At 42.9% G+C, this 17,892-nt stretch overlaps 1 protein-coding gene across 1 annotated transcript in view; it reads right to left on the bottom strand.

The window, feature by feature from the left end:
* SV2C (synaptic vesicle glycoprotein 2C) overlaps positions 1-17,892 on the bottom strand; it is a 216,719-nt gene that overhangs the window by 89,896 nt on the left and 108,931 nt on the right. Inside the window, exon 4 of the mRNA XM_018053697.1 lies at positions 9,375-9,526. Within this exon, the coding sequence (XP_017909186.1) occupies positions 9,375-9,526 (152 nt within the window). The remainder of the gene's footprint in view (positions 1-9,374; positions 9,527-17,892) is intronic.

Consider the following 17,892-nt stretch of genomic DNA (forward strand, 5'->3'; position numbering starts at 1 on the left):
TTTATTTATTCTTCAGGGAGAAAACAAGGTAACTGTTTCAGAGTTAGATTTTGTAATAGGCATCCAACAAGAAAAACAATGGAAAAAAAAAAGTCCCCAAATGCCTTCAAAGCAGGGGTGCTTTTGATGGTTGGAAAGCCCTTTGTTTGCTAAGAACACAAGGAGTGCTGCTGTGGACTGAACTGTACCTCCCCAAAATTCAGAGCTACAACCCTAACTCCCAACGCGACTGTATCTGGATGGGATCTTTATAAGGTCCTTAAGGTTAAGTGAGGCTGTAAGAGTAGGGCCCTAGTTGGATGGAAGAAGAGGAAGACAGAGATCTCTCTCGCTCTTCCTCATGAGGACACAGCAAGAAGACAGCCAGAAAGAGAACCCTCAGCCAGAAACTAAACTGATCAGCCACTTGGTCTTGGATTCCCCAGCTTTCAGAACTGTGAGAAAGTACAGTTTTGTAGTGTAAGCCACCTAGTTAACGGTATTTTGTTATGGCGGCCCAAGCAGAGCAGTAGATGCGAGTTTCCACCACGTTTGGAGCTAGAAGCTGGGCAGGGCTGAATTTTTCTCCGTAAGAAAGGAGAGTGGGGTGGGCTGCGCAGTTAGGTTCCTGGGGGAGGAGACGGAAGCCCGTGAAGCTGCTTGCTGTGTGGGAAGGGGGAGAGAGAAGACACAAGATAAACCTTGAAAGGAAACCCAAAAGTCAAATGGGGGGTTGTGAACTGGGATAGAAAGTGTGTGATGTAAAAGCCTCTTAAGACGGTTTCTTACGATATCTTCAGTAAGGCAATTTTTATAATCACAGAATTCTGGGTGTGGTCGGTTTTTCTCATGCAAACGATGGAGGCTTAGCGCTTAGAGTGCTCAGCAAGCGCTGAGATACATCCCTCAGATACATGAGGTGATGGATGGCTGCCATATGGGCCATAAACACACGCTGTAGGGACCACACAAACGCTTCCAAATTACCCTCTGTGTTGCTCTTTGAGGACACACCTTAGTTTTGTCATGTCTGGAGAACATTTTGAAGAAATGAGAATCAGAAGGCTGGTTCTAATTCCTAATCTTCCATTTTCTGTGTCACTTTGGGAAATGACAAATTTTCTGTGCAGCAGGCTCTCCATTCCAAAGACGAGAATGACACTTACTGCTGCTTTTGTTCCCAAGATTATTAGAATAAATAAGGTGATAAATGTGGAAATGCCCTTCAATTAATTTTGTTTTCTACTTTTTATTTTGAATTAGAATCACAGAAAGTTGCATAGGTAGTCCAGACAGATCCCAGGATCCCTTCTTCACTCTGTCTCTCTCGGTGCTCAGAAATAAAGATCTTAAACAGCTGTTGTATGACACCGAAAGCACGAAACTCATAGTGGAATATGTGTATAGGTCTTTGTCATTTTATCACATGTGTGGACTTACATACCCACTTGCATTCAAAACATTAATCCATCAGTACAAAGATCTCTGGAGGCTACTCCATTAACAGTCATACCCCCTTCCCTTCTCCCTGTCACCCCTAGTCCCACCAACCAATCACTAAACTGTTCTCCATCTCTTTTTCAGGTCTAGAATGTTATGTAAGGATATCTTTAGAGATTTTTTTTTTTTCACTCACAAAATGCCCTTGAGGTCTCTCCTAGCTGCTATATTAACTGTTCATTTGCTTTTATTGCTGAGTAGAATTCTATGGTATTGCAGACATTTCGGTTGTTTCCAGTTTGGGGCTATTACAAATAAAACTGTCCTAAATAAGCACGCACAAGTGTTTGTGAGGACATACATTTCCATTTTTCTGGGACAAATGCTCCGGAGGACAACTGTCAGCTGTACGTTAGGTGTGTCTGTTTTTGTTGTTGTTTTGTTTTTGTTTTAAGAAAACTCCAAATTACTTTACAGCATGGGGCACTATTTTGTGCTCCCACCAGCAACAGATGGGAGATGAGATTTCTTTGCATATTCACTAACATTTGGTATTGCCATTAATTTCTTAAACTAATTTTTATACTATAAAAAGTACTTGTTATTCCATTTCAAGGCAAACCCTAATATCAACAGCTCTTGCAGGATAAACCTCTATCTATAGTAAATATATCAACATTTCTGTCTTTATTTATTGTAGATATAGGTGCTATGATCCCTACCAGAGACCACGTTCTCTAGGATTTGTGGAAGACATTCTGCTAGTCAGGCTGGGATTCATATTCCAGCTTTGGGGAGAAACCCAGGGGTCTAGTCAACTGTGATCTGAGGATGGGGGAAGTCTGGCCCACTGAAATGCTACCAAGGGATCACCTGTCTGAGGCTTGCTACAGCCTTGCACCTACATTTTCTGAAACTGACATATAAGGGTCACACTAGCCCTAACTGTTGTTTGTTTAGTTGCTATGTCGTGTCCAACTCTGCGACTCCATGAACCTCTGTCCATGGGATTTTCCAGGCAAGAATACTGGAGTGGGTTGCCATTTCTTTCTCTAGGGGATCTTCCTAACCCAGGGATCGAACCCGAGTCTCCTGCATTGGCAGGCGGGTTCTTTACCACTGAGCCACCGGGGAAGCCCAGCCCTAACTGTACCCACCTTCATATGGGCTTGGATTCTCCTTCTGACACACGTTAGTCTGTGCTAAGCACCTTATCTCAGTGAGGGCCTGGGACACCTTGTCTATGACACACGTTGGTAACTATGATTTTCTAACCACAGGTGGTACCCCTAAGGATGGCATCTTGCAAAGAAAACAACTCTTTTTAATATTCCAGTTCCTTCTTCCTCCCTTAGCTCAACTTCAGCCCCATTTACGGAAAGAAAGCTACACTTGACGAGCACTTGTGTCAGGCCCTGTGCTAAGTAACCACTTTTTGTATACAGTCCTTTAGTACAGCACCCTGTAAGGGTATTTTGCCCATTTTATAGATGAGGCCACTGAGAGTCAGAAAGCCTAAATGTCCTAAAGGTGACAAAGCTGGAAGAGCGGCAGAGATGGCTTGGAGCCAGGGCCTGTCTTAGGTCAGCCCATGCTGCCTGCCTGCATCTAGAGCACAGGAGACCTTGCTACTGAGACAGAGCTTGGCTCCGGGATGTCCACCTAATGCACAGGTCAGCTAGTGATGCATGCCAGCAGGTAAGGGCCATCAGCTCTTGTGCCACGTACCTGGGCAGTGGCACCATGCCTTTAAAATGGATCTTTATATGGGATGTGCCCTTTGGTTATTAATCCATCCAACAAGCACATGGATGGAAGATTCTGATTCACTGGGCTTCGGGTTATCAAGATTCTATGGTATTGTTTATTCCTTGATTCTCTCTCATTACCTTTACATTTTTTTCTCATTTTTTCTCCTCTCTGCTTCCCCTGATCTCACTCTCTAGGCAAGGTTTACACATTTTAGCTCATTTTCCCTCTTTCCTGTAACTCCGAGCTCACACTGGGCTATGTTGACAAAGTCCAGGTTTCCCATATAGGATATGAACCTGATAGCGGTAACAGCTACCACTTTTGAACACTAGTTAAACTAGGCGTTCTAACATGATCATTTCACTGAATCCCCAAATGCTGACTTAGGAAATGGGACTGGGGGGACTGAAAAGCTTGACAAAGCTCACACACCTAGAAGCGGCAGGGCTAAGACTCAATAATCAGCTTTCACTGTTGTCTCTTGATGTGCGCTGCAGTGCCTTCCTTCTTGTGCACAAAATGTACACAGCCTTCCCTGTTTCATTCATCAACCAGACAGCTATTAGACTATCCCCTCCTACCTTCAGCCCAGTTTCACTATTCGGGGGAAGAAATGCATTAGCTTCACGTTTCTTGTAACTAAAGGAAGTAGAAGACATCTTGATAATTCAGACAACCTCAGGACTATGTGTGTTTTTAAGCCCAGACACCACACTATAGCTGGAAGGGGAGGGCTGCATGGGGTTTGGGCTTTGTGGGCATCCCCAGCTTGGTCCCTGAGGTCTGCAGCAAAGGGCTGGCATTGGGGGCAGTAGACATGCTCCAGTGCTGAGCACAGTCTGGGTGCCGTACGCTTTAAGAGCTGAGGCGCTTCGTGCTGAACTGATAGCCTTCTCACTTAGCTAACTGAATCCCTTGCTGTGCAGTCAGGCATCTGGGGAGGGGACAGCACCTCATCTGACACGCACACAAATATAAAAGAAAATGACGACAGAGTTTAATGGAGCAGAAAGTGCAGCAACCCTGCGATGACTCCAAAGCCTGGGACGCAATGAAAGCTCTCAGCCAAGGAGGGAAAGGACCCAGGATTCAGCTCCCTGTCCCATTTTCTCCTTAAGGCATCAGGGCTTGCATTCAATGCTGATGTGTCCTAATTGAGAGGGGGTGTGGGGGAGGGGAGAAAGGCTGCACGACGAGACAGCCTTTGCATCTCTTCCATCTGCTCTCAAACACCGTGCTTGTTCTTTTGTGAATCGGAAGCCAGTATCCACTGCAGGTCAGAAGTCAGAGGTTCGGAAAGAGGTGTGGGTCAAGAGGAACCATACTTTCTAACACCTGCTCTCAGCTGCTCTGGGCACCTGAGCTTTGAGGCCAGGGCATTTCCTTCTGGGCAGGGTCTTCTACCCCCTCCCTAGCTTTATGGGGACTGCTCTTTGCCACAGGTTGAGAAAGTCCCAAAGCTCCTGGCTGGAAGGCGCTGGTCCCAGGGAGATGGTGGCAGGAAAGCTGCCTGGAGTGATGACATCCTGTACTCTGCCTCCTAACATCTCCTCAGAACCTTCAGGTGCTAGCAACCATCTGTCTCCAGGAACACACAGTACATCGTCCTCTGATGCTGGTACGGAAACTCGGCCTCGGCTGCGGGCCAGGTGGATCCGAGGTCTGTGAGCAACGCCTGGCACAGCCTATATCTCAACTTGTCCACCCTGGTAGCCATTCAAACATCCTTTCTGGAGGTTGTGTCTATCTTCCTAAGAGTCCCTCCAAGTTCCAACATCCCAAGTGACCAGCTCAAGGTCGACTTTGCTTCAGAAGCTTGTCGGGAATCAGAATTCAAGCCTCATGGCATCGGGCTCGGGTTTTGTGCACAGACTGCTCTGCCACAAATGCAGAAAGGTGACATCCAGAAATACAAGCCTGACTGCGTTCCCCATGACTATACATATCATTTATCCCTTGACAATCTTGCCATGTGACGCCAATTACTAAATTCTTTCCTTCAGAGCAAATCTTATTACCAGCATGGGAAGGGCCAGTACATGGCTCTGGGTCGCTTCATTCTGCCCTGACTGCCTTCCCTGCCAGGGGAAAATTCAATCCACTGTACAGGTGGCAGTGGTCAGAGGTCCCCCAAATAAAAGAGGAGGCAGGGGCAAGGACCCCTATGCCCCTGTTTTTTCTGCGGGCCATGGCACCATTTATACCCTGCAGAATTTCAGAGGGAAAACAGAAAGCTGCTTATTTTCTCAGAGGCTGCAGGGAAAGTGGATGGACTTTTAACCCTTAGTCATTTTTAAGTAAAGTGAAAAGATGTGTCATCGGAAAGACACACGTTACAGTTACCTTTAAAGTGTGATTCTGAACCGGAAGTATGAAAAAGTCCTTTAGCCTGGATGAAACCAACAATATTAAAACTCCAACACCAACTGAGTAAGTCAAGCACACAGGTCAGGCTCACTTTGTTCCAATTCACACCTGTACACACGCAAGGCAGTCCCAGGGGCCCTGGCATCACCCACCGAGAGGGGTACAGGGCTGACAAATCTCAAACCTGACTGCACGCGAGAACCACCTGGGCTTGTTAAAAAGGAGATATGCCGAGTCCCCGTCCCAGAGAATCTGACTCAGTTGATTTGGGGTAGGATCCAAGCATGGGTATTTTCAGTGCGTGGGGGAAGTGGTAAACTTCCATTAAAAAGTGCTTATGAAGAAGTATAACCATCATATAATGACATGCACAAATCTAGAGCACCCAGCTTAATGAAACCTGGGCTTCCCAGATGGTTCATATGGTAAAGAGTCCACCTGCCAATGCGGGAGATGTGGGTTCGATCCCCGTGTCAGGAAGATCCCCTGGAGGAGGAAACAGCAACTCACTCCAGTATTGCTGCCTGGACAATCCCATGGACAGAGGAGCCTGCAGGGCTGTAGTCCATGGGGTTGCAAAGAGTAGGACACGACTAGGTGACTGAGCACACACGTGCTCTTAAAACCCATCCCCATCAAGATACAGAACATCCCCATCACCCCCCAGAAGCTTCAGCATGGGACTTTTAAAACTTAACTCTTTTATTTTGAAAAAAAAAAAAAATTAAAACTCTTCACGCTGCAAGAGTATAAAATGAACTCAGCAAGGGTATTTTAAAAACTCTCCCCTGTTGATTCTAACACAGACCCAGGATTAACCACAGTAATTGGCTGGGTTTTTCTTTTCCTCTTTTTTGGACACACCTCTGGCCATGGAAAACCTTCAGTAAAACATGGGCATAAGGTTTTAATTTTTTGCTACTAATTTCTTAACCAGGTCATTATTGGTTCCTTCAATACAAAAAGTAATGTTAGCCTCAGATCCATTTGATTCTGCTGTATTGCGATTGTCTTTGTAACTTTTCAAGCATTGTTTATGGTTCACAACCTCCCTCTTTCTAGCTACATATGATCTCAGGGGACTTTTTGCCTCTAAATAAGAACATTTTATGTGTGCTTGTGGAAGAAAAAGGTGGGGATCATGCTCATTTTTCATAGTTCAGCCACGGACAGTTGAGGCAAAACCTGGAGCCCTCCAAGGGCTATTCAAGGTCAAGGGCAGGAATGTGTGAAAGGCAAGAACCTGGAGTGAGTGAGGAAGTGAGGAAACAAAATCAAAACCAAAAGTAGTCATGTCCAGTCCCAGTAAATACGCACAGACAGAGGCCAGCCTGAGCTATGAGCTGAGGGAGGCCAGCAGGAGGCGTTCTGAGGTTGAGGCGTGGTGGGAAGGGAGGACTGGAAGCGGGGGGGGGGGGGGGAGGCAGTGAAGCCAGCAGTTAAGGGGCTGTGCCTCTGGCCTCAGAAGGGGCCCAGGTGCCAGGCTGCGCCCTAGCAGACACTGCCAGTGAGGCTGCAGCTGGGGCCACCCAGACCTGCCAGCTTATTTCACTTTGCACAAAAGCTGAATATGATTTAACAGCGGTTCTAGGGGCATTGTTGGGTACAGCTGGACTCTGCCCAGGTCCTTCATCTCCTTTTTGTCTCCTGATAAATATTTCCTAAGAAACAATTCCTTATGTGGTAGCTAAGTGACTTTTCCATTTGGAATAGCAAGCTGAGTGGGGTGGGTGCTGGATGCTGCCATACAGGGGAAGTTCTGAGCATGGCTGAGGTCCTTAGGACCCAGATGAAGGAGGAGAATCTCCTTAATTCCTCAGATGGTGGCAGAAGGCAAGCCTCATGATAGATATGAACAGACAAACCTCATGGTAGATATGGGTAATGGCCTGAATGAGGGCATCATTGGCCCAAAAGTGACTGAAGAGTTTAAAAATGAGAAACCTATCACACTAAAATGTTTGACAAAGAAAAGTTCTCTTCGGGACCAGTAACTAATTTCTTAAGTCTTGTGGGTGTTCTTTTTTTTTGGTACTTGTGTTGTTAAATAAAGCTTTGGTTTGCATATAACTTTCCAGGTTTATTAAAAGGATGAGTGTGACAACATGAATTTTAAAGCTCAGTAAATTCCAAAGTTTTGTTTTGGAAAACAAATCACAATGCATCTGAACCTTGAAGTCCATCTTGTCTTTGATTTTAGCAATGAGTTAAATTCACTTAAATTTGTTTCCTAACAGAACCACACTTTATAATGAAAAGTTGCTCTGTTCTTTTTTTTTTAAAAAAGGCAGAAACGTAGAAAATGAGCAAATAGTAAATTTTTGAAATCTAATTTTTTGAGATTTCAGATAGAACAAAGAGTGAGGTTTTGAAGCCATGGTGGTTTAAATATATCCAGTATTAATGCTTTGTCAGCTTCATCCTGCTCTCACACACACACATGCACACACTCACACACACACATGCACACGCACTCATGCACACACATGCACACACACTCATACACACATGCACACACATGCACACTCATACACACATGCACACACACACGCACACACACATGCACACTCATACACACATGCACACACACACTCATACACACATGCACACACACTCATACACACATGCACACACACTCATATACACACATGCACACACACTCATACACACACATGCACACACACTCATACACACACATGCACACACACTCATATACACACATGCACACGCACTCATGCACACATGCACACGCACTCATGCACACATGCACACACTCACACACACATGAACACACACATGCACACACTCATACACACACATGCACACACTCATACACACATGCACACACTCATGCACACACGCACACGCACTCATGCACACATGCACGCACTCACGCACACACGCACACGCACTCATGCACACACACTCATACACACACACTCATACACACTCATGCACACGCACTCACACACACATGCACACGCACTCATGCACACATGCACACACATACACACACATGCACACACACTCATACACACACATGCACACACTCATACACACACATGCACACACTCATACACACACACTCATACACACATAAATATAGCCGGAACAGGTACCTTCCCCTCTCCTTCTATATCGAATTCAATTCCTAGATTCTGTTAACCTCTCCCGGCATTTCGCGGTTTATGGGTGAAGCAGCTGGGAGCTGTGGCTTCTGACAGCGTGAGCACTGCTCAGAAACACGAAACCTTCAGGTGTCCTGAGGTGGCAGAACAGTGAGTACTCAGGGAAGGCTGAGGAGGGGAGCTGTGGAGGGCTGTAGAGTCACCTCTGAGGCTCTGCAAACTGATGGTCCTTAAGGAGACGGGGCTCTCCCTGCTCCCATCCCAGCTCTGAGCTTCTGGAAGAGGCGAGGCTGCCATGGGCTGAGCCGTGGGCTAAGCGGAGAGGAGATGAGTCAAGGTACTCGCAGTGTCTCACACACGTGAGGAGCCCAAGAACCACCGTAAGTCAAGCTGCCTTATAGGCTATGATCTGTGCATCCTTCCACCTCCACTTACACGGGACCCCATGCTGACGGCACAAAGGGAACAAAGCAAAGTGGAGACACTGAAAACAGCAAAATGAAAAGTCTTCCCAAAGGATCGCTGGCACAGTCCCACCTCATACAGATCTATAAGGGGTTGGGGATGCGGCTCCTAGACATCACAAAAGGGACAGGCATGATGATGGCACTGTTCTCAAAGCAGCACTGACAAGAGAGGGAACAGGTGGGAACAGAAGCTGAAACAAGACAAGGGGACAGCCCGGCTGGGGCAAGGCCGGCCTCTTACCGTAGTGCGGGATGATGGCCCAGGCCATGGCCGAGGCGTAGATGCCGCCGATCATCCAGAACATGCAGAGCCAGCTCAGATGCTCACCCCGCTTCTCTCGGGCCAGTACCTCCGCAAAGTAGGAGAACACGGTGGGGATGGCTCCTCCAATCCTGCCAAGAGGTAGGGACGGTATGTGATACCAGGGCTTGTACAGCCAGTGTGAAACACGAAGGGCATAGCTAAAGCAAGCTCTATTAGCACACGCTCTCTTTTCCAGAGTATCAAGGAAGGTACATTTTCTACAACTTAGTAACTTTTATAGTGGCTCAGACGGTAAAGAATCCGCCTGCAATGCAGGAGACCAGGGTTCAATCCCTACGTTGGGAAGATGTCCTGGAGTGGGGCATGGCAACCCACTACAGTATTCTTGCCTAGAGAGTCCCCGTGGACAGAGGAGCTTGGCGGCTACAGTCCATGAGGCTGCAAAGAGTCAGACCCGACTGAGCAAATAAGCACACAGCATGTTCAAAATAGGTTTATTACCCTCCCCAAACTTGAACCTGCAATTAAACTATGTTACCAAAAGGTGGGAGTGGTGCCCTTCTCATGTGCTTTATATAGAGCGCTTAGCTTAAGATCTCCATGGACTTTCTTTTTTTTATTAATAAAATCTTATTTTATTTATGCATACATTTGTTATGGTATATATGTATCCATACGCTACTGACTCTCCTTGAAGCATGGGATTATGTATAGTTTACATTATATTTCCCCTTCCCTTTTATTCATTTGCACATTCTGATTTTTACAGATTGATCATTTTTATTACAATTTATTTTATATCCAAACATAAAGAGTTAGGTACCTGGATTTCTCATAAAAATGTTTCCATCACTTATTTTTTTCATTATGCATATAGCACATTTCTTTTATTAAAACAAGAACAATAAAATAACTTGCTAAAAAATGCCCATACGCTAATGAGCACTCTTTTCAGTTTACTCTCTCCAAATTTTCTTTTTTTTTTTTTTAAATTTTAAAATCTTTAATTCTTACATGCATTCCCAAACATGAACCCCCCTCCCACCTCCCTCCCCACAACATCTCTCTGGGTCATCCCCATGCACCAGCCCCAAGCATGCTGCACCCTACGTCAGACATGGACTGGCGATTCAATTCTTACATGACAGTATACATGTTAGAATTCCCATTCTCCCAAATCATCCCACCCTCTCCCTCTCCCTCTGAGTCCAAAAGTCCGTTATACACATCTGTGTCTTTTTTCCTGTCTTGCATACAGGGTCGTCATTGCCATCTTCCTAAATTCCATATATATGTGTTAGTATACTGTATTGGTGTTTTTCTTTCTGGCTTACTTCACTCTGTGTAATTGGCTCCAGTTTCATCCATCTCATCAGAACTGATTCAAATGAATTCTTTTTAACGGCTGAGTAATACTCCATTGTGTATATGTACCACGGCTTTCTTATCCATTCATCTGCTGATGGACATCTAGGTTGTTTCCATGTCCTGGCTATTATAAACAGTGCTGCAATGAACATTGGGGTACATGTGTCTCTTTCAATTCTGGTTTCCTCGGTGTGTATGCCCAGCAGTGGGATTGCTGGGTCATTAGGTAGTTCTATTTGCAATTTTTTAAGGAATCTCCACACTGTTCTCCATAGTGGCTGTACTAGTTTGCATTCCCACCAACAGTGTAGGAGGGTTCCCTTTTCTCCACACCCTCTCCAGCATTTATTGCTTGCAGATTTTTGGATCGCAGACATTCTGACTGGTGTGAAGTGGTACCTCATTGTGGTTTTGATTTGCATTTCTCTAATAATGAGTGATGTTGAGCATCTTTTCATGTGTTTGTTAGCCATCCGTATGTCTTCTTTGGAGAAATGTCTATTTAGTTCTTTGGCCCATTTTTTGATTGGGTCGTTTATTTTTCTGGAATTGAGCTGCAGAAGTTGCTTGTATATTTTTGAGATTAGTTGTTTGTCAGTTGCTTCATTTGCTATTATTTTCTCCCATTCAGAAGGCTGTCTTTTCACCTTGCTTATAGTTTCCTTTGTTGTGCAGAAGCTTTTAATTTTAATAGGATCCCATTTGTTTATTTTTGCTTTTATTTCCAGAATTCTGGGAGGTGGATCATAGAGGATCCTGCTGTGATTTATGTCTGAGAGTGTTTTGCCTATGTTCTCCTCTAGGAGTTTTATAGTTTCTGATCTTACATTTAGATCTTTAATCCATTTTGAGTTTATTTTTGTGTATGGTGTTAGAAAGTGATCTAGTTTCATTCTTTTACAAGTGGTTGACCAGTTTTCCCAGCACCACTTGTTAAAGAGATTGTCTTTACTCCATTGTATATTCTTGCCTCCTTTGTCAAAGATAAGGTGTCCATATGTGTGTGGATTTATCTCTGGGCTTTCTATTTTGTTCCATTGATCTATATGTCTGTCTTTGTGCCAGTACCATACTGTCTTGATGACTGTGGCTTTGTAGTAGAGCCTGAAGTCAGGCAAGTTGATTCCTCCAGTTCCATTCTTCTTTCTCAAGATTGCTTTGGCTATTCGAGGTTTTTTGTATTTCCATACAAATCTTGAAATTATTTGTTCTAGTTCTGTGAAAAATGTGGCTGGTAGCTTGACAGGGATTGCATTGAATTTGTAAATTGCTTTGGGTAGTATACGCATTTTCACTATATTGATTCTTCTGATCCATGAACATGGTATATTTCTCCATCTATTAGTGTCCTCTTTGATTTCTTTCATCAGTGTTTTATAGTTTTCTATATACAGGTCTTTAGTTTCTTTAGGTAGATATATTCCTAAGTATTTTATTCTTTTAGTTGCAATGGTGAATGGAATTGTTTCCTTAATTTCTTTTTCTACTGTCTCATTATTCGTGTATAGGAATGCAAGGGATTTCTGTGTGTTGATTTTATATCCTGCAACTTTACTACATTCATTGATTAGCTCTAGTAATTTTCTGGTGGAGTCTTTAGGGTTTTCCATGTAGAGGATCATGTCATCTGCAAACAGTGAGAGTTTTACTTCTTCTTTTCCAATTTGGATTCCTTTTATTTCTTTTTCTGCTCTGATTGCTGTGGCCAAAACTTCCAGAACTATGTTGAATAGTAGCGGTGAAAGTGGACACCCTTGTCTTGTTCCTGACTTTAGGGGAAATGCTTTTAATTTTTCACCATTGAGGATAATGTTTGCTGTGGGTTTGTCATATATAGCTTTTATTATGTTGAGGTATGTTCCTTCTATTCCTGCTTTCTGGAGAGTTTGTATCATAAATGGATGTTGAATTTTGTCAAAGGCCTTCTCTGCATCTATTGAGATAATCATATGGTTTTTATTTTTCAATTTGTTAATGTGGTGAATTACATTGATTGATTTGCGGATATTGAAGAATCCTTGCATCCCTGGGATAAAGCCCACTTGGTCATGGTGTATTATCTTTTTAATGTGTTGTTGGATTCTGATTGCTAGAATTTTGTTAAGGATTTTTGCATCTATGTTCATCAGTGATATTGGCCTGTAGTTTTCCTTTTTTGTGACATCTTTGTCAGGTTTTGGTATTAGGGTGATGGTGGCCTCATAGAATGAGTTTGGAAGTTTACCTTCCTCTGCAATTTTCTGGAAGAGTTTGAGGAGGATAGGTGTTAGCTCTTCTCGAACTTTTTGGTAGAATTCAGCTGTGAAGCCGTCTGGACCTGGGCTTTTGTTTGCTGGAAGATTTCTGATTACCGTTTCAATTTCTGTGCTTGTGATGGGTCTGTTAAGATTTTCTATTTCTTCCTGGTTCAATTTTGGAAAATTGTACTTTTCTAAGAATTTGTCCATTTCTTCCACATTGTCCATTTTATTGGCATACAACTGCTGATAGTAGTCTCTTATGATCCTTTGTATTTCTGTGTTGTCTGTTGTGATCTCTCCATTTTCATTTCTAATTTTATTGATTTGATTTTTCTCTCTTTGCTTCTTGATGAGTCTGGCTAATGGTTTGTCAATTTTATTTATCCTTTCAAAGAACCAGCTTTTGGCTTTGTTGATTTTTGCTATGGTCTCTTTTGTTTCTTTTGCATTTATTTCTGCCCTAATTTTTAAGATTTCTTTCCTTCTACTAACTCTGGGGTTCTCCAACTCTTCCTTTTCTAGTTGCTTTAGTTGCAGAGTTAGGTTATTTATTTGACTTTTTTCTTGTTTCTTGAGGTATGCCTGTATTGCTATGAACTTTCCTCTTAGCACTGCTTTTATAGTGTCCCACAGGTTTTGGGTTGTTGTGTTTTCATTTTCATTAGTTTCTATGCATATTTTGATTTCTTTTTTGATTTCTTCTGTGATTTGTTGGTTATTCAGAAGTGTGTTGTTCAACCTCCATATGTTGGAATTTTTAATAGTTTTTCTCCTGTAATTGAGATCTAATCTTAATGCATTATGGTCAGAAAAGATGCTTGGAATGATTTCGATTTTTTTGAATTTATCAAGTTTAGATTTATGGCCCAGGATGTGATCTATCCTGGAGAAGGTTCCATGAGCACTTGAAAAAAAAGTGAAATTCATTGTTTTGAGGTGAAATGTCCTATAGATATCAATTAGGTCTAACTGATCTAATGTATCATTTAAAGTTTGCGTTTCTTTGTTAATTTTCTGTTTAGTTGATCTGTCCATAGGTGTGAGTGGGGTATTAAAGTCTCCCACTATTATTGTGTTATTGTTGATTTCCCCTTTCATACTTGTTAGCATTTGTCTTACATATTGCGGTTCCATGGACTTTCTATTTCTTGTTGATGTTCTACATCATGTTTATCAAAAAGCACAATATGTGGTATGATCTAGGAAATACTTTAATTAACACATTAAAAAATATATATATATATATATTATGATTATGTCTTGTCCATGACATGGGGACTTTGGAAAGAGATTCAAAGACCTCTAGAGGGCTGACTGCAACTGATACCACTCCACAGCGTTGGTCCTATAGCCCTGTCTGAGGGATACGTTAACACAGGACGCACAGGGCTGCTGCCTAGACTGGCTCTGATCCTGATCCAGCAGGAACTGCTGAATGAGTGTGTGTGAAAGGGGCACTGGGACAATCACATAAAGAGCTGCTGGTTTAGATACCAACAGTGCAATGCTTCCTTCCAGTCAAGGTGATTTTAAGTGACACTGATCTCTGGATAGAGGGTATGAACAGTGACCTCTTCTCAGGTTAAGGTTCTCAAATGAGGGTCTATGGAATCAAAATTTTGTTCATTCTAGGGAGATGGGCCATAGATCTCATCAGAAGATCAACTTGGCCTTGACCCCACAAATTTTAAGACACTGTCTAAGAAAGTAAGGTAGTATGGGAAATAATTACTATCATTCTAAACAATATGTGAATTCTTAACATAATTATTTTTTTTAAGTGTGCCACAATATAGTGAAAGTCGCTCAGTTGTGTCAGACTCTTTGCGACCCCATGGACTATACAGGAATTCTCCAGGCCAGAATACTGGAGTGGGTAGCCTTTCCCTTCTCCAGGGGATCTTCCCAACACAGGGATCGAACCCAGGTCTCCCACATTGCAGGCAGATTCTTTACCAGCTGAGCCACAAGGGAAGCCCAAGAATACTGGAGTGGGTAGCCTGTCCCTTCTCCAGGGATCTTCCTGACCCAGGAATTGAACTGGGGTCTCCTGCATCGCAGGCGGATTCTTCACCAACTGAGTTATCAGGGAAGCCCTCAATATATAAGCAAGTTATAAAGACAACATCTAGTGATATACAGTTGTTCAAATATGTACTGATTCCTTTATGTTCATATTTCTGTAAGGAAAATTGCTATTGACATTTCAAGTAAATTTGATGTCAAGGAATGACACTTGTATTTATTCATTTAGCAATAACTGATTTCCTAAGTGCCTTTAATATGATAAAGAAATACTGACAGTGATCTTAGCAAATGCAATTAAGAGAAAGGCCACATCTGCAGCAGATGTACCTATGAACCACGGAGTTGATAATGTCACTCTGCACCAACTGGTACGTATGGCACCATTTCATGAGTCTGCCCCTGTTTACAGTAATGTGGTAGTCATCTGCGGCTGGATATGTGCAGACCACCTAGAACAGTGCTTTTCAATCCACAGGCTACAAAATTAATTTAGCAAATGTCAACAGCATTTTAAAAAATTGAAATAGACATGAAATAGTTGAGTGACATTCAAGTAATAAGTATCATTTCATGCATTTCATTCACAATAAACATTTATAGTAATATATATTCATATGTGTAGCTGTGAGTATAAATATATATTCAATATATATCTATATATATGCATGTGTGCTAAGTTGCTTCAGTTCTGTCTGACTCTTTGCGACCCTAAGGACTACAGCCCACTAGGTTCCTAGACTCCATGGGATTCTCCAGGCAAGAATAATGGAGTGGACTGCCTTGCCCTCTTTCAGGGGCTCTTCCCAAGCCAGGGACTGAACCTATGTCTCCTGCGGCTCCTGCACTGCAGGCAGGTTCTTTACTGCTGAGCCACTGGGGAAACCCATAACTATATATATACTTATATATATGTGCTCTTAGTAAGACCTACTGTTCAAAGAGTTTAAAAATCACTAACTTAGAGCATCTATATCTGTTCCTCCGGGCTATGAATGTGACGGTTCTACCTAAAATCTCTGTGAGTGTGATTCCATGTGATTTCAGACGTAGCACATGGCAACTCAGAGCCATCACATCAAGGGTAGCCAGCCAGCACCAAGTCCATCAACCAGACCCCCAAACAAGAAACAGATGTATACGATGACCAGTCAGAGCTGGCTATAAACCACACCACAGAAACTCACACAGTTCTCTGTCTGGCTTCCTGAGGACCTCACACCATGCGTGGACAGCTAGCTGAATTTAAAAATTCAACAGTGTTTCAAACAGATTTGAAATGGTTCCCTTACAACACACAGTTTTAATGGGAAATAAAACATCTATGTCATAAATCATTTAACGCTGTCCCTTTTGTCATTTGATATGAGGAATCTGTTTCTCTGCACCATAAAGTCCCAGGTCCCTAATCTGTGTCTTCACTTTTCAATGCAAAGGAAGAGCCTCCGTTTTTACTGATTTGTAACATCCTAATTAATGTTTCATCGGGATTCTGGACACTCCGTGTGTATGAGTGGTAAACTCACACTTCAGGAAGGCACAGTTGTGTGTCAGGAGATGCCAGGTTTCTCTGAACCAAGATGAATGTACTCCAGGTGGCTACCAACGCAAGTGGGAGGCTTGCCTGTTAGTTTTATTACTGTTGCATAAAAGAATGCCAACTTTAGGGGCTTTTAAACAATGCTTCTGATTGTAATTCAATGCCTCTTTTTCAAGGTTTTTTGTTTTTTTCTTTGCTTTTTGAAAAATTTTTTTTTTGCATGGATGTCTCTCAATGTTTGTAAAGCAGGCCACAAGGAATTCTAAAATCAAGGGCTAAGTGAGTTTGAAGGAGGAGGGAGGGAATCTATTTAAATCCCTTGCAAAGTCCTTCAGACTCAGAGACCTAAAAAACAATCCAAGCATTCACATTTCTTATTGTGAGCTGATCATCTATTTTGGGAAAAACATTAACTCCTCATCATATGGTGATATCCTTCAAGCAGAGAAAACACATCACAGTACATTGCAGTGTGCCGTAATATTAACTGTTCCTGGTGTTTCATAGCCGATCAGGGTGCTTACATGTTGTTTACACTAGACCAAAGGCTCTTGGAAGGTGAAGACTATAACATATTCATCTTTGAATCCCCCTTATTTGGCCTACTGGACATGCACTAAGTGTTTACTCGGAAGAAACGAATTGCCCCAAGACTCTCTGATGATGGAGGGGAGGAGTAAGCTGCTGTGATGGCCTAACATCTCCAGTGAGTGGAAACATACACCTCATGTCCTGGGCCAACACGACCGGAAGCTGGGGGTGCTGGCATGGCAGTTCTGACAGCAGCAGAGCCCCCAAAGAGTTCGTGAATTACCCTATGTCTTAGTCATCACCCTCCACCACCAAATCTTATTTTAAAAGCTCCCTATTACTATTCTACCTCACTATTTTGTATGAGAGGCTAATATATCTCCTTATTTGTTTTATTGTACTGATATAATTTCTGAGAACACCTGAAGGGAGAAACATATCTGAATGAAGTTTCTCAAATTCTCTATGGTTACTAAATAGGGTTGATTTTGTGCCCCTCTCCCAGCAGACATTTGACAATGTCTGGAGATATTTTTAGTTATCACAGCTCAGGGGTTGCCCCTGGCACATTGTGGGCAGAGTCCAGGCACGCTGCTAAAAACCCTATCATATTCACAGCAGCCCCTCACAACAAAGACTTATCCAGCTGCCAATATCAATAGTGCTGAGGTTGAGAAACTCTTGCCATGGGGACGTAATAGAGGAAATATGATACTTTAAACAGCCAGGATATAAGGCATACCGTGGTTATCTTTTACACAGCAGATAGGCAGTAAATGTCTAAATACAG

Source organism: Capra hircus, chromosome 10 (assembly GCF_001704415.2).
Source record: "Capra hircus breed San Clemente chromosome 10, ASM170441v1, whole genome shotgun sequence".
Lineage (NCBI taxonomy): Eukaryota > Metazoa > Chordata > Mammalia > Artiodactyla > Bovidae > Capra > Capra hircus.